We start from the raw sequence: 24,888 nt of genomic DNA, 5'->3' as shown, positions 1-24,888 counted from the left end.
TCTTAAAATTATACTTTTTCCAAAAAGTTTTTTTATTTTTCAAATATTAAATGTTGTAAGCCACTGTTTTGAACAAAATAAAAAAAAATATTTAAGACAACCCCCTTACTTTGGTAAGGCATCTTAAATAATCAATCGTATAATTGCGTGAGGAGTAAGGTTATACAATATAGTATATTATATAGTATAATGTATGTATTTATATTTGTAAATTTATGTTTGTTTAAAGTAGTGTTTAATGTTTTTTTATCTTTAACGAGGGAATGTTTTTTATTTTATCAGTTTCTAAGTCAAGGCATAACAACAAATAAAACTAAAATGTAAGAAACACATATTGGGCAAAATACGATACTTTCGGATAATATATAAAGAAGTTCATCTCTGTACACTAATATTTTTTTACAATTTAATTATCAATACAACATGAAAAAAATAGACAAGCAAAATTAAAAACTTACTTTTATTGCCATATTTATTGAAGTAGCCTATTTTTGGAAACTATAGTACTGTAGATCTCTTATGTTACAATAATTATGAAATGTTTTTCTACATTTGTTTTTACAAGAGCCGTAATCATTTTTGCAAATTTAAGAGGGAATTTTTTAGACAAGTTTAAAACGTTCAACTTTTTGTTCCATGGTCTTAGCAAATGCAGTGTAGTGAGATTTTAATGTCACTTGGCCCATCATCCAAGCAGAATATTTTCGTCTAAAGCTGCGGATTTCCCTCGGATCGTCGTCTAATCACTTCCGTTTGGACTGCTTTGTTCGCCGGAAATCATTAACTTGCGAGTAGAAGATTTTAAAATACAATGGCTGATAGTGTATACTTCAACGGCTTCAAATACATCCAACACACATCCAACATCTAACTGCATAAGTGGAAATGGTTCTCGCGTAATTGCAATGTCACCAATTTGAGTCTGGCAAAAGTAAATCAGCTGTCCTTTGTGTTGGGAGGAAACAATATTACTGGTTAAACAAACAGCTGATCTTAGCCAGTAACAAAAATGTGTTATCTAATCTATAAACATTCGATCTTCCTTGGCCTTTCCTAAAAATACACACCCTGGTACCTTGGCATAAATCTAGCCTAATATAATCAATTAAAATACTAAAAAAAGGCAATTTGATTTTTTGTATGTTTCTAAATTGATTCTAATAGGGGGTTTTAAATTAATTGTTTATGAAGTAAATTCAGTACAAACTAATATAATCTATTTAGTATTTTGCTTTACCCTTAATAAAAATTATAAGTAACAAACCAGTAGGAATATTTAAAATTTGTAACATTATGTATTGTAATATTTAACATTTTCTTGGTTATGATTTTCTAAAAAACTTTATTTTTACTCGGTTAGAAAATACACTATTTAATTTCTACCAATATTTATCAAATGCGTTTGTATTTACAAACTAAATACATACGACAATATAGGTATATTTTTAAACATCCACTATTAACATTCAACAAATGAAATAACAAGCGTAAAATCAAATGAAACTAAAATGTGACACTTTATTCTCTATTATATCTGTTATTTTCTAAACGGTAGCCACCAATACCAGAAAAGGCTAAACAAATAAAGAAATATACAACACAAACATTATGAAACAAAATATGATTAAAAAAAAAAACATTGTGCTTTAAACGAATCAAATCTAAACACATGAAATGATGCAAGTATTGGATTCCGAATGACAGATTAGAGAGTCTTCATTTATCTTGGTTTGTCACAGTCATTGATTGTGATCAGAGGTTGACAGATGGCACCTGTGTTGATAGATTGAAAAACTGATCAAAACTTAAATTCACTTTTGTTCATTGGAAAATATGTTGAGGGGATCCATGGGCAAAGGACGAATTTTAAAAGAATTCAAAACTTGTTTTCTAGTCAAAAAAAATAATGTAATACCCAATATTTAAATGAATAATACTTCTAATTCGCAAAAAAATTAATTTGTTGATTGTATGTCTATGCCATATTGAGTTAGATACCTCAATCAGGGTACAATTTTCACTCAAAGTGGCCTAGGAAACTAGAAGTCAATTTTCATAAACTGTTTCGACTTTTGAATAATATCTGAATGCGGTAAACCATTAAATTGAAATATCAGCTGTGTTGAAATTACAATCTGTATTTAAAACCGCTGAGAAAGTTCAGCATCCCTGGATACTGGAAATTGAACTCTATAAATAATTTTAATCCTTGAGTGTTAATCCCTAAATGAAATTACGGTACTTACGTATTATACGGAGGCCACTTATTTTAAAGCGCGCTGCGGTGGTTAGGTTAGGTTGGTCTATTATAAATATGTGTGTATGACTTTCCTACTTTCGTTATGAATCGAACCAGACAAGTCATAAAAGCTTCATGATGACCAAACCTAACCGCCGCAGCGCGTTGTATAAGGGTGGCCTCCGTATAATACGTAAGTACCGAAATTACCTTTTAGTTACTACTAGCTGTACCCGCGGGCTTCGCCCCGTTTAACTTCATAAGTATTCGCATGGCTCATTCACGTCCTGGTTGAAGTTCGTTCGCTACGCTCACTCACCTTTAGGTTGGAGCTCGTTCGCTGCGCTCACTTTGCCTTCAGGTTAGCTCGTTCGCTACGCTAACTCGCCTCAAGGTTGAAGTTCGTTCGCTACGCTCACTCACCTTTTGGTTGGAAATTAGCTGTTGTCATAAATTAAAAAAAAAAAAATAGTGCTGCACCCTGTTGGTAATCCTTGTAACTTTTATGCTGTTGGACATCATAGAACAGAACCAACTTGTTTAATTGAGACAGCTGTTAAGATTCATTAATTCCTTTTAAATATGAAAAATCATAAGATTAACATGGGGAACTACAGAGCCACTGGGGCGGAGCCCGAAAGGGTTTTTGAGATAAGAATATGCTATAATGTTAATCGGGAATGTGAGCTATCAGCATGCCAAATTTCAGCCCAATCCGTCCAGTAGTTTATGCGTGATTGAGCAACACACACACAAACATACACACAAACATACACACAAACTCACAAACTTTCAGATTTATAATATTAGTAAGATATGTTAGTTCTGTAGGCCTAAAATAATCCACAAGCATAACACAACATGAAGATAAAAGTCCAAAAACACAACAGCGTGTGAATCTACTTTACCTTTTCTAAATAAATGGGTACCTTAAATAAAATGGCTATATAATTTTCGGTTTAACTGTATTGTAAAATCATATTAGTAAGTGTTACCCAACTTCTAATGCGTATTGTTCCACGCGGACACCGCTTTCCTAGGGCGAGATGGTTTATTCACACCCTAATTTGTTTTCCAAATGAGACGAGTTTTCCTCCCTTGTCTCTCTAAATCAACAATTTGTGTTTGCAGCAAGGCATTATGTGCTCAAAAATTATTTTATATACTTAAAATAATTTGTTGGAATATTTTTGACACTGCAAATCAAATTTTACACATTTGGGAAAGTAATAAGGTATTGTCAAGATTTTAATTATTTTCAACAACCTTTTAATAAAAAAAAAACACATATATACATTTAAGTAATTATATAAGAAAGTGTTGTTACATTCAAGGATAAATATGAATCCTATAACTAAACCTCATTCGTATTGTATACTCCGATATACCACAGAATGGAGAGTCTCCCTATTTTTTTTTATTTATTTACAAAGGCTATATTTATCGAATATGTAAACTGGACATGTTTTTAGCTATTATAGATATATGTAAAGTTCCCTTTAGAAAAGAATTACCTTTAAGGATAATTTATGAAATCACGGATAGTTTTGCGCAAGGTTTCTCGTCATGACGAACATTTTAAGTATATGGTTTATGGGGGTGTGACTTGTAGTTTTCTAAACGTTTCATGGGTACTTTGGGATTTATATATATAGGCCTAGATTTAATTTGGTAAAATAACGCTGAAATAAATTCCATGAAAACAAAAAAAGTTCAAAATAATTTATTTTTATTGCCTTAAGCATTTTTAGACCATGATGAAGTGATCCCTTACTCGTCCCTTGGTAAGAATCTATATAATTATTAATACACACATATACACACAGTATATACACACATATACTACATTATTAATATATAATTAATAATGAAACTTTGTCGGTTGAACTCCTCCGCCATTTCTTATCCGATTTTATCCATTGACGTCTCATTGGAAAGAGCGTGTCGTGTAGATTTGCAAACTGGCCTTACATTTTTGAAAACGTCCCTTGGGCTCTGCCCCAGTGGCTGTTAAAGTTCCAATGTTATCCTTATGAAGAACATAATTGTTTACATTTTGATCAGCTGTATAATTTAATTGTCGTTATTTATTTTTCAATTCAATGAAACGCATTGAGTACATTTACTGATTTTGCTGAAATTAAATATTTACTATTTAAATTTACATTCGTACATATTACAATGTAAAAATCAAGAAAACGTGGACAATTTTATATATTTTACCAAATAAGAAAAATGAATTGACATAGTACTGTATTTCTTGAGAAATCATTGAAAGAACCGATTTGTTAACCATAGAAACATAGCAAAGACATAGGAACGCCACCAAGTAGAATAAATAGAGATTTAAACAAGATTTACTATCGTTACTAACCTATATAATGAAGAACACTTACAGCTACAATATGAAGATTCCCACAAACAATGAACAAGGATGTTAGCCGAAGTGCTACTATTTTGTACGAAACATGGGACTTAACTTTATGATGATTGGCAAAGGAAACCCCTCTAAGTCGGAATTAAACTGGTACGGCAAGGACATAAATCATTAAATATATGTTTTCATCCAAGTCAAGTGACTTTTAAGAATGTGACTACATCCAAGAAATCTTAATAAAACTTTCATTGAAGGATTCGTATCATTCACATTATTATTCCCATTTAAGGTAAACAAAAAACCCTCTGAACGACATCAGGCATTTCAATTCTCCATTTTTTCAGGTAAATATAATTTACGATATAACAGTAACTATAAAATTGCATCAGAGAGGTTATGCAGAAAATCAGGTGGTTCTTAGTCATCTAAACAAAATGTTATCGCTATAAAAAATTGACTGAAATTTGTAAACGTACTGGCGACAATGGGTGGTACCATGCAGACTACATTATCATTGACGAAGATCAACACGGACAACCTAATACGGCTATAAGTGGGAAACATTTAAAAAAAACCAGATCACCTTTTGAAAAATTATAAAATATTTACAAGAAATTTTGATTATATGGAACTGTTAGGTACGTAATCTATGAGTTGAGTCTTTTAAACTCATCGGAAATAATGATTACTTTTATTTGTTTTTAAAACACTACTCCACTACTTTACTTCTTTGCAATTGCTCGATTTCGAGCAACATGTACACTAGTTATAGTTAAAGTACGAAAACCATCTGGAAAATCGGTCTGCCATTACAAAAATTATTCTATTAGAAAATAACTGAAAAAATTATGAAAGGACCTTAAAGGTCACTGTCAGTTACAAAACTTTAATTTGAACTTTAAGCTATAAAGGTGAAAACTAAATATACCACGATTACGAAACCCCCAAAGCCACCGAAGCAAAATGAATAAAATATTAGTTAAATTCATTGATCTAAATAAAACGGGCCATTTTACACCAACCGACATTTCTTATTGTATTCAGGTGCAAAATGAGGCAGACATAATTCAATTAGGAACAGCCCGAGAAGGGTATTTACAATTCAGATGTCCCTACCTCAGCTTTGCACAGAGGAAGATAAAGTGTCTTCCAGTTGCAACAGGAGAGCGGTTTCGTAGATTTGAAACAAAAGTAAACAAAATGTTTAATAACTGGGTTTTTTATTAATCCAGTTTATGTATTGGTTGGGTCGAAACTAAACTAAAATATCACGATAAAAATGTCCACAATATCCTAGTTACTTGCAGATTTATTTGGATTGTTCAACATTTATGTCTCTTGATTTGTAATAATATTTTGTAGCTAATGGGAGAAATTTTGAGTCCGATTTCTGATACCTTTTATTTGTAATGTATCTAATTGTTATTATGAATTTTGGTTTTTAACGATTATGGCGAGACAATATAGCTAGCCTATGTTACTCATAAATAGTACACATTCGAGTAATTATAATTTAGTTCGTGTGAAATCCCTATAGAGGGCTAATAGCATAGATTAAAAGAAGTAGACAAGTAGTATATACTCCTTTTACAAGAAGAAGTAGTGTCTATACTCCTTTTATCTATGCTAATAGTTAAAAGGATTCACCAAGCGCATGACTTTTTCAATTATGGGTATTTAAAAACGCTTTTAAGGTAACTCAACAACCGCTGAAATAAAATTTCAACGATATGCTAAAGTTTATTTTCTTAATGTACCTTATTTAACTTCACTTTCGATTGAAAAGAAACAGGAGAATGGTCTAAATATTATAGCATAGTGACTTTAATTGTTTGTTGTAAAAGAGATAAGGTTTTAATTATACGCTGAAATAACAAATGTCATCCATATTTAAACTGTTGCGTGAAGATAGCGTTACACAGTAAGGGTCTTATCTAAATGTCACTTCCTAAACACATTCATGTAACCAAAGATAAGTATTCCATTGTTGTTTTGATATGTATAATTTTGTTATAACCTCTTATTCTTTGTAAGGACAGTTTTGCATTCTGTTGAATTTTGGGCCGTCAACAATCTCTTAGCATATGATTGAAGATTTAATCTCGCAAGCGTTGCTATATGAATAATTTGATATATTGTTTCTAAAACTTTTGATGCCAAGCCGTTTATTTATTTTGCGAACAAAGTAAGATAAGTGTAAAATTGCAATTACTTTAGTTTCTTTGTTAAATGTCATTATAGGAAGGGTATGCCCGCGTAGATTTTAAATCTGTCTACACACTGAGCGATGAATTTCATATTTTAAATTTCAAAGTATGAAATTTAAAATAGTTTCTTAATAAGTTTACATACATTTTTCAATAAAGGGTCCCTCTAGAACATCCTTTTTCCAGCTGTCCTTCTTAACCGATTTTTACTATTGATGTGTCATTTTAAAGCTTATGATCAAGCGCACTTCCGAACGATAACAAAAAATACAGTTTCCATCAGGGCTTTGCCCCTCTGGTGTTTCAATTATTTCCAGAGTCCACTTTCAAATATCCTGAAAAACTTTATTTGTAACGGTTTGAATATGAATTTTTGCTAACAGCTGATCCTTCAGTTGAATGTTTAATCACAGTCAAAATGGAAACAAGAAAGACGAAACATTTTATGAAAATGGATTTTAATTATCCTACTTATTTTAATTTCAACCTGATTGAGGTAGGTAAATCTCTCTTCAGTCTTTATGGTGGAGATCTAGATCTTGGCGGTAACAAAACGCCTTCAAACAGCTAAGACCCCCATCGTTCACATGAATGTACTAGAGCATCACAAAACTTGCAGGCGCATATATAACATTTTCATAAAAAACTTATTTTTTATGAGCGTAAATAATATTGAATAATCAAAAATTCAAAAACGAAAATCCCAATCCCAGCAGCAACAAATTAAGAACGGAAAATGTTTCTCCAAGTTTATTTTAATTAACAAAAAAATATTACAATTAATTTAAGACTAGATTGAATATACAGTATAGTGCTGTTTTGTAGAACAATATTCATGACTTAATTTTATATTTAATAAAAATGGGTGATTGTTTTCAATAAAAACTAACAATATTGGGGTTCAGCAAACAGTTTGTAAATTTCAGAATTGCATTTGATGTTTAAGAAATCCTCCATTCAAAGTTTCAAGCAGCCTGGAACGTGTCGATTTATTGTCCTTAAAACTAACTTTCCAATTTATTTTCAGAAAGTTTTGTCGTCTCCTACCGGTGCTTCATAAGTGCTTGAAAAGTTCTTTTGAAGAAGTAAATTGGAAAGGAAATTTCCAATGCCTAAACATGTTTGTTATCTAATGATTGAGATTGTTACAAAAGAAAATAATAAAATACAAATAAACCTTTTTTAATGTATTGAAATTGAGAAGACCCTTTTTGAATAAAAATAACTCCTAATTTTATTCTTATGGGGTATATTTGATGGGATTGTGCCGTTCTTTTTTTAACTTACGTATTTAATTAACTATTATTATTTTTTTGTTTATATTTAAGTTTTGGGAACACTGAATCAATGGTAAGAAATTATACTGCGCAATTTTTTTCTTACCATGACAATAAACGGTAGGCCTAAAGCATGTATTTTATTCTAAATTAAAAATTCAAAAGCCTATCAAATAAGGAAGATTTCACGTTTTTTAGCTTTTTGCCCCTACACAATTCAATTTAACAAGAATCTCCTATCCCAAGTTGAATTTTTTATTTATCCTCTCGAAGATAGTTTTTACAACTTAAACAAATCCCTTCGCAAACCAATGCCGAGAAATTGCATAGACATTTATTTCATAATGGTACAATATCTAGACAAAATTACTATAAAAATGTTTTTTGTTTTATAAAACTATTTTCTTTCTAAGGCTAAGTTACAACGTGATTAATTAGTGCGTAGAGCAATTGTGATTTCGCTAATGAAGCTAGTCTTATTAATGACCACCCCAAGACATAGCGGGGGGGGGGGTATGGATGGGATGGTGGAAGAGGCTTTAGCATTAGAGGAGGTAGTACAATAACCTTTATAATATAACTTTATGGATAAGTAAAAAGATTCGGGAATTTCTTACCTACAGCCTTTATAATCTATGACCCATGGGGAATTTTAGATGTATGCACAGATTTTAAATTGTTTTTAATACTATACAAATGGTATTTTATGTTAGTGTAGGCCTATGTGTTCCCAAAAATGGTTGAATTTAACAGTCATTCATGATACAGTCCAACCTCAGTATAACGAATCTGAAGGGGACCGAACTGAATATTCGTTATATCAAGGATTTCGTTAAAATGAGGTTCGTTATATAGAGGTTAGGTTTGCAGGAATTTCGCTAAGTCGAGGTTCAGAACCAGTGTCGGTCAATATAGGCCGGGATTTGACCTCATTAAAACACAATTAAAGTAGCATAGGCTACAATACTTTACAGTACAGTGTTCATTGTGCAGTAGAACCTTCTGTATCCAATAGTCAATGGTAGAACCTAAATTATCCGGCATAATAAAGGTGAGGGATCTTGAATATTGCGCAATCATGACAATGGCATTGACCCTGGTACAGGTTAAAAACTTTAAGTTTAAAATCACAGCTTGTTCTAACCCTCCTAAAGACTAGCCAAACACTACATTGCGTAGTCATAAACCATGTAAAGAACAAAACAAAACAGTAGAAAGTTGTGTAAGCTACTGCTCGCGATAGGCCAGTACGCTACCGTAGGCTACAGTACTGATTTATCATAACAGAGGAATGTCAATAATAATCATTAACTATAGCATTGGTGTTGCTAGTTGAAACAAACCGTATTGAAAACAATAAATTATTAGATAAGTCATTATAAAAGTGCATATTCATAGCCAACTTAAAGATAATAAAAACACTCGTAAATTAAGGAATATTAAAATAACGATGTTGCTATTCTTTCTCTTTGCTTTTGTTTTTATATTCTTTCTTAGATTTCTCTTTATCCAAAAATTGTACAATTCACCATATTTACTTATCACCCAATCACAGCTTACTACAGATTACGTCGTCATCAGTCCTCAGTGAATGAAATCAGTTCTCAGTTGCAACATTGCGTGCGCAGCGACAGCAGACAGAGAGATGTGTAAAACGGAGCAGACGAATGTTAGCGCAAGCGATGACGTCACCTTTCCATTTCATTTTATAAAGAAACAGATTTTCCAAAAACAATACTGGGGTGGGGGATTTGTTATATCAAGGGAAAGACGTAGACGATTCGTTATGCAGAGGTTAAATTCGCAATGTAGAGGTTCTGACAATGATAAATTCGTTATATTGAGGTGTCTTATTTTAGCCGAAATCACGAAAAATTCGTTAAATCAAGGTCATTGTTATGGTTTGTTCGTTATGTAGAGGTAAAATATACATAGTCTTTTATGGAGAGTTCTAGGGGATTAAAAAAAATTCGTTATATCAAGGAACTCGTTATATTGAGGTTCGTTATATCAAGGTTAGACTGTATCTCAATATGATTATATATTTATGTAGTTTAAGGAGGGAATTTAACGATGTATTCTTAAAATACTTTCAGTCATAGAATGTTTTTAGCACTGATTATGGAATTGTACGTATTACCATTGTGTTACCATAGGCTCCTCAAGTCCGCAGCGTTGGTGTGGCAACGTCGCACTGGCCGGTCTGTTGCTATGGTAATAAGAAACAGGTGAACATAAATATTGCGCAGAAGCTCCAATAGTAGTAACTACAACAGCTGATTCGGTAGGCCGGGATTGCAGTGTTGCCACTTTTGTCTCGCCGCGGATTTGTATTATAGTATTATTAGTAGTACAGTGTAATATTGAATTACCTCAATATAATGAATAAATACATCACCTAGCTTCACAAAATTATGCTTTTCCCGTCATTAAATCAGCCAAACTTAAACTTAATTTCTTATCATTCGCATAGATCCGAGTTTTCAGTGATCTATTGAGCACTTTGGTCATGAATAAGAATAGACGTTTAGTACAGACGTGCTTGTATTGACAATTTTAAACTTTAAACAAAATGACTGGCTCAAAGCTATATAGTTTTACCTACTTGATCTACTTATCAGTTTGTTGCAAAAGTAAACTTGATTTACCTCAGGGCGGATACTAAGCTAGTATCCAGTTACTTGGTAAATTAATTCCCCAATCAACCGCCGAGAAGTGAGATACAGACTTAATTAATGACAAGATAAATGTCTTCAGGCTTAACCGCATTCAATTCATTACTGAGAATTATGAAATATTCATATATACTTTCCTTACTGTTATTAATGTGTATAATTTATTTCAAAAATATGGTATTAGTTCCCAAGTTAATATGGTTGGTGAAATTGTAGTTTTTTATCTCAATATCTTATCAATGTGAGTCAATATCGGAACTAGAGTTTGATAAACACTAGAAGTCGTCCAGTGGTCGAAAACTCGGCCAAAAATATGTAATGTACTGACTTCTCTATTTTCACCCTTCGCTGTAAATAAAACATGTGGTTGGAATTTCTTGCATTTCTTTTCATTTTCTGATAATGTTTCGTTGTTATTTCGTCACCAACATGGCAACCCATAAGGCCCTTGATATCTATTTTTCGATTTTAAATTCATTTTGTGTGCTTATTTTTGAGTATATTTTAACTTATGAAGGGACTCTGCACATCTGCAGGAAAATATCTTTCTAGCATTATACGTAGATTTTCCCTGTAATGCACACGAGCTGAGAAATAAGGTTTTAAAAAAAAATGCTTGCCTATTAATATTCAGGATAAAACTTCATAAAAAATGTTTATTTAATTGAAAAAAAAACACGTGTAATTACTTCTACTAGATATGGGTCGAATCAGTTGTCCTGCAAGCAGCTTTTCAAGCTATGATTCAATAAATTATTTAAGGTCGTGTATAAACCAATTTCTCTTCAGCTTTCAGACAACTTTTCCTTAAATCTGTAACGTGATAATTCAATGTCTGCAAAACCAACTTTTCAATTTCTCCGAGAAAAGTCACTGTTCCACTGTGTTCCATGAGTGCTTGAAAATTCTTCCAACATGAAGAAGTTCGCAATAATGGCCAATTCGTACCAGGCTTCATATTTGTTTTCTTTTGAGTAGAACTTTTGTATAACTTACTTTTCCACTCAATCTGTATTATTTTCCTGGTGTTCAAGGTTCAAGTTCCACCTGTCACTCATAGATTTCAAACTAGGAGATTACTTCACTTCAAAGCCCTGTGCTAGGTCCTAGACTGTTGGTTGTACATAAATATGACATTATTAAGGAGATATTTTAGGGAAAATCCAATAAAACAAATGGAAATTCGGTTAGCCTGCAGGTTTGCTGTGACGAGGTGTTTAATCATGCTGTAAATTAATCTGGATATTGCTAATAATTTGGGTATTTTTATTTTTATATTACGTGTAAAAGGACTTTTATGGGTTGATGAAACAATATTTCATGTTCCATTCATTGGATAAAATGTTAACATTTCCTATTCTCTTTTTGCTTGCTAAATCTTCAAAATTTTTAAATTTTGTTTTTTAATTTGAAAATAAGATATAAAATAGTTTTATGAACTTTTATTCAATTATCAGTTTTAGTTTACCAAATCCCTAAAATTTATGATTTATTCAACATAGGCAGCATTTGAGAAGCTTAAATATATTAATCAATTCCAAAAGGCCTGCATTATTTTCTAAAACTCCTTAAAAGTTACAGTAGTTAGGCGAAACAACTTTTTTCAATTGTCAGATTTCACTGCACTGTATCCACAACTTAAATAAATTACAAGCTTCTCCTGTTTATTTGGATAATAGCCAAAGCATTGTGATAACAGTTTTTTATCTGTCAAGTTTGACAAAATCAATTTTCATTCAAAATAGATTTAAAAAAATTGAGTGGACTGATAAAATATTACAAAATTAGACAGCTGATTTCAACAAAAGATTTTTTTTTGAGACTTTTTCTTAGTTCTGTACTTTCCACATTGTAAAAGATCAAAAGTTATCACAACATTTCAAGGTTAAATTAAGCTAATGTACTCTTTCAGTTGCTTATAGTAAATTTTATTTTAAACAGACTACACAGTATATTTTAAACAAGTGACCTGATTTTTTGTGTATGGTTTGTCCAAAAAAAAATATTTGAATAGTTACCGGTACTATCGAGAATGGTATTTATCATTTTTGTATAAAATTTACAATGAAACCATTTTTAATATTTATTTTGTGTTCAGTAACCTGTAATTGTGCATATGGGTGAGTATACAATGTTTTTTACTATGATAGATCTTATGAGTATGTATGTTTTAAGCAAAATATCAAATTATTCTTTTGGTAGGCCCTTAGGTAGGACTATATGTTTATTCTAAAAATATGTTTGGATATAGTGAGCTTTCATACTTGTTTAAAATTGGCCTATAAAATATTTTTCTTCGCTCTCTGTTCCTTTATCTCCTTCAGCCTGCTTTATCTTTACTGGTTCATATATTTACTCACCACTCTATTTTCAAAATCAATAATCTTTTTTTGTCAAATTCCCTGGTTAGTGCAAAGGTGTCTGACCCATTACAGAAGTGCATGATTATGGCATAGTAGGGAAATTGGTTTTGGTTTCTATTACAACAAAACCCATATGAGAATCAGTTTTTCTAGAGACCAGTATTTCATACTGATAGTCTAATATAAGGGTTGATCAGTTTTAACTAAACATTATGTATGACAGACAGACATTCAAACATTAGGAAAAGAAAGAAACCATCAACCATCAACATGTAAACCACTTATGGTGTAGTATATACAACTTAGTGACAGTTTGCCAAAAAACATGGTAGTAACTTCTTGAGTTTGAATTTTTATAGCATAACCTTACATTCACACAGATAATATTTACGACAAAACTTGATTACATGCAAACGTTTGGAATACAGTTTGAAATTACATATTTTGCAAATCCTTTACGTAAGGAAAAACTACATAAAAATAAACCAGCTGTTAGTTAAACCAAATGATATTGCACTCGAACAATCATAAAAGCTTAGTGTTGGCTGCTAGACTTAAAAAATACATAAATCTAAATCTAAATGTCTAAAAAACTCAAACAAAAAATTTAAATTATGGCTCTAACATTCTATTCTTCTAAAAATTATCATTATTTAAACAGAAGATTCATGAAAACCCCTTAAGTGGTTGGTTTAGAATCTTCAAAATAAAAAATACTTTTATTTCGCGTTTAAATATAAGGAGATTTTCACTTAAAATGTCACATACTAGGACTTTGACAGGGAATACATTATTGCTTCATTTAGACCATCATTCGACTTTGATATAACTGTCTTTCGAGTATCAAATTTACTGACTCTTGATCTACTAAAACTTGCTGATCTGTAGGCCTATACCTTGTTTTTGGACAAGACTCTATGTGAACTACTAGTATATTTTTATGCTTCCATTTTAGCTTTTATATGCATTTATAAATCTTGAAAATATTTTGTTTTGCATTTGCCACAGTGTATAACAATTTTAAAGGCTTGGGACTCTATGATAGCTTGTTGCACTTTGTCGCATATACAACAGACTCTAAAAGTTGCCATATTCATAAAGAAAATTACTGTCCCTGATTTTATTTTGAATAATGAAATTAGAGTAAGCTATTAAAAAGGATTAATACTATTTTTGACATGGTTTTGATGTTTCAATGGGTTACTGGGATAGTTTTAGGACGTTCTTTTCAACCTTGAGAAGAGTAGCATGCACTTAGTGTGTTACAAATCATGCATTTATTATTATAAATTAGCATCTAATGGTGAGTGTTTATGGTTAATTGGTTATGGCAGTTATTTTAAGATGTATGGTGAAAAGTGCGGGGTGTTTCGACTAGAAAATTATTAATAAAAAATAATTCCTGACTGTCAATAATTATTTTTCATAGGATTGCAGCTGAAGAGACTCCAATAATTTTCCCAGACACCTGCCCAAAAACCGAATACAATCCAAACAACTTGGCCAGCTCTATAATACAAGATATCAAGACATCAGTCCTGCTTGCAGAATGTTTGCTGGCTAACTCAACAAATTACCCAGACTACTACAGACCTCACGATGGGGAAGAGTTTGATTTCATCATTGTAGGATCAGGATCTGCAGGTGCTGTGATTGCGAACAGGTTATCCGAGGTACCTTCCTGGAGAATCCTGCTGCTTGAAGCTGGTGGGAATCCAGAAGAAACAACGGAAATCCCAGGATTATATGGTGCATTGCAGAAGACTCCTTATGACTGGCAATATCATACTGACTCTGCTGAAGACAATTGTCTGGCCATGGTGAATAACAGCTGTTTTTAGCCCAGAGGAAAGGTTCTTGGAGGTTCTAGCACAATCAATGGCATGATCTATGTCAGAGGAAACAAAGAAGATTACAATGGATGGGCTAGGGCAGGGAATGAAGGATGGGACTATGAGAGCGTGCTTAAATACTTCAAAAAGAGTGAAAACATTGAAGCGGAAGAAGTTTTAAGACACAATAACTACAAACATTTTCATGGTGAAGGTGGATATTTGACTGTTGGATCTTTTATTGACGATTATGTAAAAGATTTGGTCAACGCACACACGAAAGGTATGGAAGAACTAGGATACAAAGCAAATTACGACTATAACGGTGAATCACAAACAGGGTTTGCCAAGCTACAAGGAACGATTGTTGGAAGTAGAAGATGTAGTACAGCCAAAGCGTTCCTAAAAGAATTCACAACCCGTAAAAACCTCTTAGTCTCTAGATACTCACTGGCAACTAAGATTTTGATTGAGAAAGATTTTAAGACAGCACAGGGAGTAAAATTTTTGAATTATAATAACGAAGAGATAACTGTTAAAGCGAAGAAGGAAGTAATTATTTCTGCCGGAGCAATAAATTCACCACAGCTTCTCATGCTCTCAGGAATTGGGCCAAAACAACATCTGGAGGAGTTAGGAATTGATGTGATTGAAGATTTGCCAGTCGGGCATAACCTACAAGATCACATGTTGATGACTGGATTGCTCTTTTCATACAATTTTTCAAGGCCTCTTAAAACATTGACAGACCGTATGTATGAATTAATGTCACCTTCTACGAGTCAACTATCAAGTACAGGTATGCTGAGCTATTCTGGTTTCATAAATACTGTTGATGCTGTTTCTGATATTCCTGACATTCAAACCCACCACTACGATATTGATGTAAACGACACTTCGTTACTCACAAGTGCTTTGGCAGGGTTTGGTATACGAGATGAAATTATTAAATCATTCCTGGATATAAATTCCAAAAGATTTGTAACACCAGTAATGCCAACATTATTGAAGCCTCATAGCAGAGGTCGGATACTGTTGAGATCTACAAATCCAAAAGACAAGGTTAAAATTTTGACTGGCTATTTGACTGATGAACATGATGTAGAAACGCTTTTACGAGCCACTGAATTTCTATCAAAGCTAGCGGCAACCAAAGCTATGGAATCTTTGGACACCAAGTTTCATGAAATCGTTGCTCCTGCTTGCTCCAAGTATGTGGTGTCTTCAAGAGACTTCAGGATTTTTTCTCTTAAACACTTTGTGACGACATGCTACCACCCAACCTCCACCTGCAAGATGGGACCTGCTGATGATCCTACGTCCGTGGTCAACCCTCAATTGCAGGTGAAGGAGGTGAGACACCTCAGAGTTGCTGATGCTTCTATAATGCCAGACATTGTGAGAGGCAACACCAACGCTCCTTCCATCATGATTGGAGAGAAGGCTGCCGATCTTGTTAAACAAATGTGGTCGTGATTCAATTTAAGTATTGAAGGTTTTCTTGATACTAAAGAAGCAGATTCAAGTATACAACTCAACAAATATATAGACTTGTCTTGTATGTAATCAAACTTTTTTTAGTACTAAAAGAGTTAAGTGACTATGATGTTACAAATTATACAAGGAAAATAATTTATATACAGTAGCCTATTTGAATCCATTAGACATTAACAAAGAATTTGACATATCTTGTATATTAAAAGAAAACGTTATTTTTAGATGTATTTTAGCTTCATTGAAATAATCCAAAAGTTGTATGGTTTGCTAAATTAAAAACTAAGGGAAAGTTTTATATTTTCCCGCAGAAAAAAAATTTTTGTTGTATATTAAAAATAGTTGGGATTTAAATGTATTACTACATTAATACATTCAAATTAAAAACCCTAATATTAAGTTGGCCATATAAGTTGGTTTTTAGATTTGTTTTCCTTCCATTTCTATGTATTTGGTTGTCTGACAGTTGTTTAAACTTTTTCCAGCTAATTATAACCTTTTAATCCTTTCTGATTATTTATTAAATTATCAAAACAGTCATTAAGGCTGGTTTGATAAAAGCTTAGTAAACTCTCATTTAAGAGGGGGTAATTTTGTTGAGTTGGTTGATTAAAAAATATCTTTCAAATGCCTCATTCTTTGTACTCAATATCTCATTATCAATAATTAAATTTGTCAATTTCTCTGCTCTTATACTTTATAAGATATTAATTGTAATTTAATTGTTAATTATTAATTGTATTGTAGTTAATTGTTAATTTTGAAAGAATGTTTCTGACCACAAAAATATACAGCATCTTTTTTGTTTACTATTATGTGTATTTGGTTAGAAATTTTTCATCATTGGAAAAAGGTCCTATCTAAAAATAAATTTATTGATTCCAGTTTGTTGTAGGTGCGGCTGGTCTTAGTAGTTACAGCTATGTAGTTCTGCCTGAAGGTCTCAGGTTCAATTCCTGCCGATCACCAAACACTTTCAGCTATGTTGTGATATTGACAATGACAATTATGTAAACTGTTGGTTAAAATCCGAAAAGTTATTGTTACGAAAGTCACATTAGTTTTACAATACAGACAAAACATTTGGTTTATGCTGACCAGTAGGGGACATTCAAAGAGCCATTTGTATTCTAAGAGGTGTTGAGCAAATGGGCAATGGCTAAATCCACCACTCAGCTATATAACTGCCAAAATGTTCAGACATAACCATTTGGGAGAAGCTTACCTAGCACATTTTGTCTTATGGTCCGCAGACTGTTTAAGTAATGATCTTAAGGTTAAGATATAAGCTTAGTATTTCTTTTTTGATCAATGTCTCAATAGGTATCAATGTATAAATTAGTGATAGTTATATTATTAGGCTATCATTGTTTTATACTAGTAATTACTAATAGTAATTATTTCATATGTGATTCTATTTTAAACCATGATTTTTGTTACTGAGATCATGATTTCATTTCAGTTTTTTTTGTTTTTTTTTTTTGCCTCTTGGTCACAAATTTAAATTCATACTAAGAGGTTAAAATACCTTTCATCCCTCAGAGTAATCAAAGTCACCGATGAATGGCAACTGGTTTCAACCCGGCAACGGGGTCATCTTCAGGCGATAAAAGAACATAAATTCACTCCAAAGAGGTCGTCAGATAGTCTATAAATATATAACAAAAACTATACTAAAATACATTTTTTTTAACGCATAGCACTGTGGCGCAGTCAATTTGTGACCACACGTGTTTTTTTAGAATGTATTTAAGTGTTCGTTATGTATTTACAGACTTTCTGACGACCTTTTCGGAGTGAATTTATGTTCTTATCTCCTGAAGATGACCAAATTGCCAGGTTGAAACCGGTCGCCACTCATCGGTGACGTTGGTCACACTGACGGAAGGCATTTTATTTTAACCTCTAGTATTAGATCATGATATTTGGTGTGAAATAGAAAATTAGATAGCTTAAAACAGAGTCATCCTAAAAGCTTGACTTGGTTGAAAAGTTGGTTTATTCAACTGAAATCAGTAATTCGCAGTTCACTCTACCATTGACTCAATTCAACTACAATTTTGATCCAAAACCAGAATGTCTAGATCTAACCAATAGTCAAAGGTATCCAATCGATCACAATTTAGCGTCCGAATGGTTGATACATTTATTTACTACCGTACAACAAAGAATTTAGCAACAAGTAGAAACATAGTACTAACAACAACAACATCCTACTAATATTATAAATGAGAAAGTTTGGATGTATGTTTGTGACAAGTGAACGTGAAAAATACTGGTCGGATTGGGCTGAAATTTGGCATGATGATAGCTCACATTCCCGATTAACATATAGGCATATTCTTATTTCAAAAATCCTTTCGGGCTCCGCCCGTTGGTAAAACAGTTTACTGCATTAACAAATATCACAGCGGTTGGCAGCACAGCTTTCTACAATATAGCAACATCAACAATGCACTTCAGTTGAGCATGAAGATCTTATGTCTACAAGTTTGGAACTCAAGATAGAGCACAATGTTGATAAACTTGGACACAATATCCGAGTGGCGAAATTTCATGTATAAACTATACACAGTTTATGCAGTGCAGTAATACATCCATTGCTCAAAGCATCAATTTCTCATATAGCATTTAACAATTTTAGAGCTATTACTTAAATTAATTAAAATGTTAAATAATTGTACTTTTAAAGAGTTTTATTTAGAAACATAATTTAACTGCAAAATTTCAACAGAATCAATATCAATATCTATTTTTTTTTTTTTTTTTTTTTTAAGCAAGTTGAAATTTGTATGTATTAGTTTGGTAATAACACTTTTTTAGTGTACCATATTATTGTTCCAACTATAGTTATGAATGGATGATTGAAATTCGTTTTACTTCACATTTGCTGCAAAGAGTGAAAATTTTTAAGAATATAATAAAAAATAAATATTTTCTTCTCTACTAACACAATATTATAGTTCGGCCGCTTAGAAAGCGACCTCCTCCAGCATTGGTTTAGCATTAGCGCGCAGGTCGTTTTCAAAGCGTCCGAACTATAGTAGTTACTTAATAGTACATTTCATCACTAGAGCGTAAAGTGACTTTTTCGACCCAAGCTTAAGTTTTACGATTGAGGCGAAGCCAAAAGGCCAGAAAATGAGCGAGGGTTGAAAAGACACTTTTTGAAATGAAATGTTTATTCGTCACATAAGTTTACAAGATTGTGATTTTCACATATAAACATATGACATGTCAATACCACTTTACTATCTAATAATACCTTATGCTAAATTCTTTGTTTTTATCAATCCATAAAACCTAAAGCTAAGTTTTTATAAAATCATCTAGGGAATAAGGACACAAGAGAATGAGATAAGATTTTAGTTTTCTTTTAAAGGATGACATATTTTCTTCAGTTTTAATTTGATCTGGGAGGTTATTGTAAATTTTCCTACCCATGTACCATGGCGATCCTTCATACAGAGCTGTTCTATGCACAGGATATTGAAGATCATTCCTGTGTCGGGTGTTATATTGATGAGTGTAATTTTTCAACATAAATTCCTTATAATTTCTTTTTACAAAGATGCACAGTTGAAAAATATAAACTGCATAAATTGTCAAGAGTTTCATCTGAATAAAAAGGGGGCGGCAAGAGGAACGTGGTCTGGTATCAGCTAAAATTCTAACGGCAATTTTTTGTAAGATAAAAATATTCTTGGTAATGGGGGAGCTGCCCCATGAGATAATACCATAGGAAGACCTAGACATAAAATAAGAATGATACACAGCAAGAGCTGCATGCAAACCTTGAAGACTTATAAACCACCCTTAGACCAAACAGTGCTTTTTTGCCCATATGATGAACTTATTTTTCCTCATATTGCATCATTATTTGAAAAGCTACGTGAAAAAAACTGAAATAGTTTTCATTAAAAAATAACCTCTCAAAACTATTTCTAAATAGTTTTCAATTTAATTTCCTTATGAAAATAAGCAGCTGTTTAAAGTGATTCTATTGTTCCGTCTATTATTATGTTAGTGTATTCTTATTGATATGACAACTGTTTACAATAATGCAGCAATTAACTACAATCGATACATACTTTAGATACATGCAATTTACAATCAAAATTTACAACTGAACTGACAACAGCAGATTTTTACTCCCTAAGGGCTAAAAGCGGTTTTTACTCTCTAGAGAGCTCTAGAGTCTAAAGAGTAAACAGGGTTTTTAGCCCCTAGACAGTAAAATGCTATTTTATACTCGCAACGCATGTATTAAAAACGGCTGTTTTTGCTTCATTATGACGTAAATTGATTTTTATTTGAATGAAAAAACTACAGAATAAGTTTCAGTTGTTTTTCAAGCTTTTGTATTATGGCTTATTGAATCAGCAGATACCACCTCCACTTAAATATGCTTTCTTAACAAAAAACTTTTTAATAACTGAGCTCTGATTGCAGTGACTGTAAAACATTTTGTTTAATTCAAGCCAAAATGTGCTTTCTGACTTAAATTCCAAATTAATTACAATGGCTGATAAATGATAATAAATCAATAAAGAGAAACTGGATGATTCAGATTTATGGAATTTTATATCATAAATCATACTTGCAGAGCATAGAACATGTTGTTGATATTAAATCTTCCCCCTTTTGTACAACCTGTCCCCGTATATTGCCTAAGGAATAATGTATAAGTCAAAATACAACCGATTTAGCTGATGTGGTGAATATAAATACAAAGTATTAAAACTGAAGATGAAAACTTTGGGAAATTGTGTTCAAATTTTAACAATCAACTTTATTTGTGTTAATATTTGTTTGTTTACAATTCAACATAATTCAAAAGTTTTAGATTATAGCTTACATTTCCTTGAGTTATGCGTATCTAATAGAATAAACTGTTTTAGACATATTCAGTAAAATTGATGTGTATTTTTCTTCAGTAAACAAAACAACTCAATTGTAAACATAAAAACAATTAATTGATATTAAAACATATGACAATAACACCAGCTGGTACACTACAATGTAGCTGTAAACAGTGTAACTTAATCAGCTGTTTTACAAAGCATGTAAAATTTTGCTAAAACTATTAATTTAAATTTAATGAGACATACAGTATCGAACATACTATACTCCATTCACAAAATCAAGGCGATTATATGGTAGGAAATCTATCCCCTCCACGTCTTGATCCTACCATTCAAAAACAGCTCATCAGCTGAGATTTGTCAAAACGTCAATTAGCTGCAACATACATTTAGCAGAAAAAAAAATGGTGGAGAGTCTTCCTCTCAAACTTTGTGAAAGGAGTATAGTCCCTAAACCAAAATTATGGTAAAAAAATCCTAAAGTTTTCCAGTAAATAACCCTTAGAGTAAACCATTTCCTTTGTCTAATACATCTTTAACAAACTGAATGCAAAGCTGTTTATAATAAGATTAGACAAGTTTTGTCTTCTACACCACAACTTGCTTGTTGAGCAAAGACAAATGCAGCTTGAGCAAAACATTTGCTTTTGTTACAACATCGAAGGCTTAACAGTTTCCAACCGTCAAACTTGTCCGTTTTCTTTGACAAGACTTCTCAAGTTTTGGACTGTTTGTGTACTTAACTATAGAGAATCATTTCTTAATACCAGTTGAGTGAATTTGAGTTGGTTCCCTAAGGGGAATTGTTGTTCATGATTATGGTATACAGGGTGAATAAAATGTCATGACCCCTCATCTAATATTTTTATAAGTAAATACACAGAGATATCCTTTTGGTGATCGTGCAATTTTAGCACGCCAATTCCCAATAATATTTCAAATAAAAACTGTGGTTTTTCGTTAAATTTATCATTTCAGTAGATTTTTTTAAATAAAAGTAAAAAATACTTTTTTTAACTGTATCCTAGTTGTTTCAAATAAGGAAAGCTATCACCTATGATGTATGAGAAATAGTATAGCTTTTATTTATTCAAAAATGTAAAATATAGAACTAAATAAACGTAACTGATATGAGAACATAAGGGCTTGACAGGTAAAGTGACATGAATACTAAGTGTTGTTTGCCATAGAAAAGAAAACTTTTGAAAATCGTCAATGCAATGTGAAAGAATAAACCCTTTTTTTACCCTCTTCAGTCATTCTTGAAAACAAAACTGCTAAACTGCGACATTGTGATGAAATGCAACTTGTTATAATGACGGTTGGTAAAATGATGTTGAAGTGATCATTACAGCAGAGCTATATTATATTGTAGGTAAGAGTCATTAATGTATCTGCTACACAGCATTTGAATAGGTCTAGCCTTCGTGTATTAAAGACTGAATAGAACTTAATGGACAGCTCATAGAATGTTTTTGTTTTGTAATATTTTGTGAAGATTTCCTCGTTTTATACAGATACTTGAAGCAATTTATGGTCAAGTATATGATGTAAACTTGATTATAAATCAGTAATATGTCACTTGACTCTTCCCATCTTTCCTTCGGTAGGTATAAATGGTATATTTTTATCTCTACCTATATGAACACAACCACCTTCATAGATGACATTCTTCCTCATGGATGACATTCTTATCGTTTGGCTGAAGACAATTTGAAAGAATATGTATAAGTAATGGTTGTGTTGACATCTTTTTATATACCCGTTTGCTCCGACGCCACCAGGGCCGACTAGAGGGTGGGGCAGGGGGGGCCAGAGCCCCGGGGCCCTAGATCCTGTAGGGGGCCCGGCCCGGATAAATGTAAAATCTTTTCTGTACATGTAATCTGCTAAAGTCAAAAATTTTAGCATGGTTTTCCAGTTTACTTAGTAATTTTTGACTGGATAAAGTTGCAACTGTGAGCATGAGAATTAATCAAACTAACATGCATTTTAGATATGCATTGTTATATCTGTAACAAAACGGCATGGAGGTGGCTGGACACTTAATCAGGAAAATAGGGGGCCCGTGACAGCTGTCACCGGCCCTGTTCGCCACTGGTGGCGCATAAACTGAACTTTGGTCAACAGCAAATGTTTCTACTATAAATACCATAGACTTCCAAAAAAAACTAAAGTGTGTTTATAAGAATAACATACTAGTACAGGTAAAATTATACTAAAATACCATTAGAAAACATAAAAATTAGTCCATTCATGAAACTTGCAGGAAACGTAGTAATTACCATTAGGTTTTGAAATCTGAAGAGTCCCTAGTGATTGTGGGGGTGGAAGTACCATTTTATGGGGGTAGTGATTTTGAGAAATTTTTTTTTATGTTATCCAAGCAAGTGAGGTGTCGTTTCTATGTTTCTTAGGATGCAAAATCGAAATATAACAAAATAAAAGCAATACAACCAACAGTTTATTAGAACATGACTAATTTTTTTATAAAAAACTAAATATAACAAATTAATTAAGGTAAAATAATCCAGTTAATATCAATTACTGTATTACAAAATTGACTATGAGTCTGTGTCATATGTTAAAGTTGTGAGAAAAATTAACCAAGAAACTGGTAGTTTCGCCTCTTTAACCACCACGTGTCATATTGTTCATCAGCTACTTATGCATCTTCACCATCCATGGAATGGTGAGGTTCTCTAACTCGTTCTTCTCCATCGTCGTCTTGACTTAACACGGACGGCTAAGTATGTGAAGCAAAAATATTTCAGTTCTGGCGGTGATCCTGCAACTTAGGGTGAAGATAATATATAAGACCAAGAATGTAAAAACCACTCGGACCCAAATTTTAAGGACCTTGGTCGCCCGTAATGACGTCGTCAATATGTTGATCGTAAGAGGATGCTGGGTCGCTATGAATTAATAAATGCCTTAACCGATTTTAATGAATTTTGGCATACAAGTGCTTGAATACGATATCTAATCCCAGTTTGTCAATGGTCGAGTTTGATAAGGCCATTTAAAAATGGCGGCCGTTAATCACTAAAATAATTAAAAAAAATTTAGTGTTTTGTTTTATCAACTCTCTCTAGAAATCTGCAGCAATCTTTCATTTTCCTTGCAATGAAAGGTTGTGATGCCGTTTCTGCATTTCATGGAATAGGCAAAATACCCCCACCGCAGCAAACCTGCAGATTAAGTGAGTTACCATTTGCCTGATTTGATTTTAAATTAAATCTATTTCAATAACTTTAAGTTTAATTAGTGTTGACTAGGTTTGCTGCTACGGGGAGGGTAATAAAGTGTGTTTTTTAATTAAAATATATATAGGTTAAAATAAATAAATTTTCCAAGTTTTATCAAAATATAACCAATAACTAGCAAAATATCCAATCATGGTATTCAAAATGGCTTAGAGAGAAATTCGAAAATTTTAGGTTTAGAGGGGCAAACATGAGAAAACCCAATTTTTACCCCATAAATCCCCCAGAAAACCCTGTTCTCATGGTTCGATCATGCTGGTTCGCAAACTCGTTCGAGTAAACTTAGGTTTACA

At 32.4% G+C, this 24,888-nt stretch overlaps 2 protein-coding genes across 2 annotated transcripts; both read left to right on the top strand.

The window, feature by feature from the left end:
• Positions 1-12,798: 12,798 nt before the first annotated feature.
• LOC129005873 (ecdysone oxidase-like) lies at positions 12,799-15,418 on the top strand. Its single transcript, XM_054434904.1, has 2 exons — positions 12,799-12,895; positions 14,568-15,418. Exons 1-2 carry the CDS (start codon positions 12,840-12,842, stop codon positions 14,977-14,979), a joined length of 468 nt encoding a protein of 155 aa, XP_054290879.1. The 5' UTR covers positions 12,799-12,839; the 3' UTR covers positions 14,980-15,418.
• LOC129005853 (glucose dehydrogenase [FAD, quinone]-like) lies at positions 15,022-16,762 on the top strand. The gene has a single exon (XM_054434871.1). The coding sequence runs from the start codon at positions 15,022-15,024 to the stop codon at positions 16,444-16,446; it is 1,425 nt and encodes a 474-aa protein (XP_054290846.1). The 3' UTR covers positions 16,447-16,762.
• Positions 16,763-24,888: the final 8,126 nt, after the last annotated feature.

This window comes from Macrosteles quadrilineatus, unplaced genomic scaffold (assembly GCF_028750875.1).
Source record: "Macrosteles quadrilineatus isolate MER2022 unplaced genomic scaffold, UCM_ALF_1.0 Scaffold_39__1_contigs__length_1060358, whole genome shotgun sequence".
Taxonomy (NCBI): Eukaryota; Metazoa; Arthropoda; class Insecta; order Hemiptera; family Cicadellidae; genus Macrosteles; species Macrosteles quadrilineatus.
This window is presented reverse-complemented; position numbering and strand designations above follow the sequence as displayed.

Bases quoted from the DNA above. Each gene is read 5' to 3' on its own strand.
- LOC129005873 (XM_054434904.1), top strand. From the start codon at position 12,840: ATGAAACCATTTTTAATATTTATTTTGTGTTCAGTAACCTGTAATTGT. The intron at 12,896-14,567 runs GTGAGTATACAA...TATTTTTCATAG, and splicing joins ACCTGTAATTGTGCATATGG to GATTGCAGCTGAAGAGACTC.
- LOC129005853 (XM_054434871.1), top strand. From the start codon at position 15,022: ATGATCTATGTCAGAGGAAACAAAGAAGATTACAATGGATGGGCTAGG.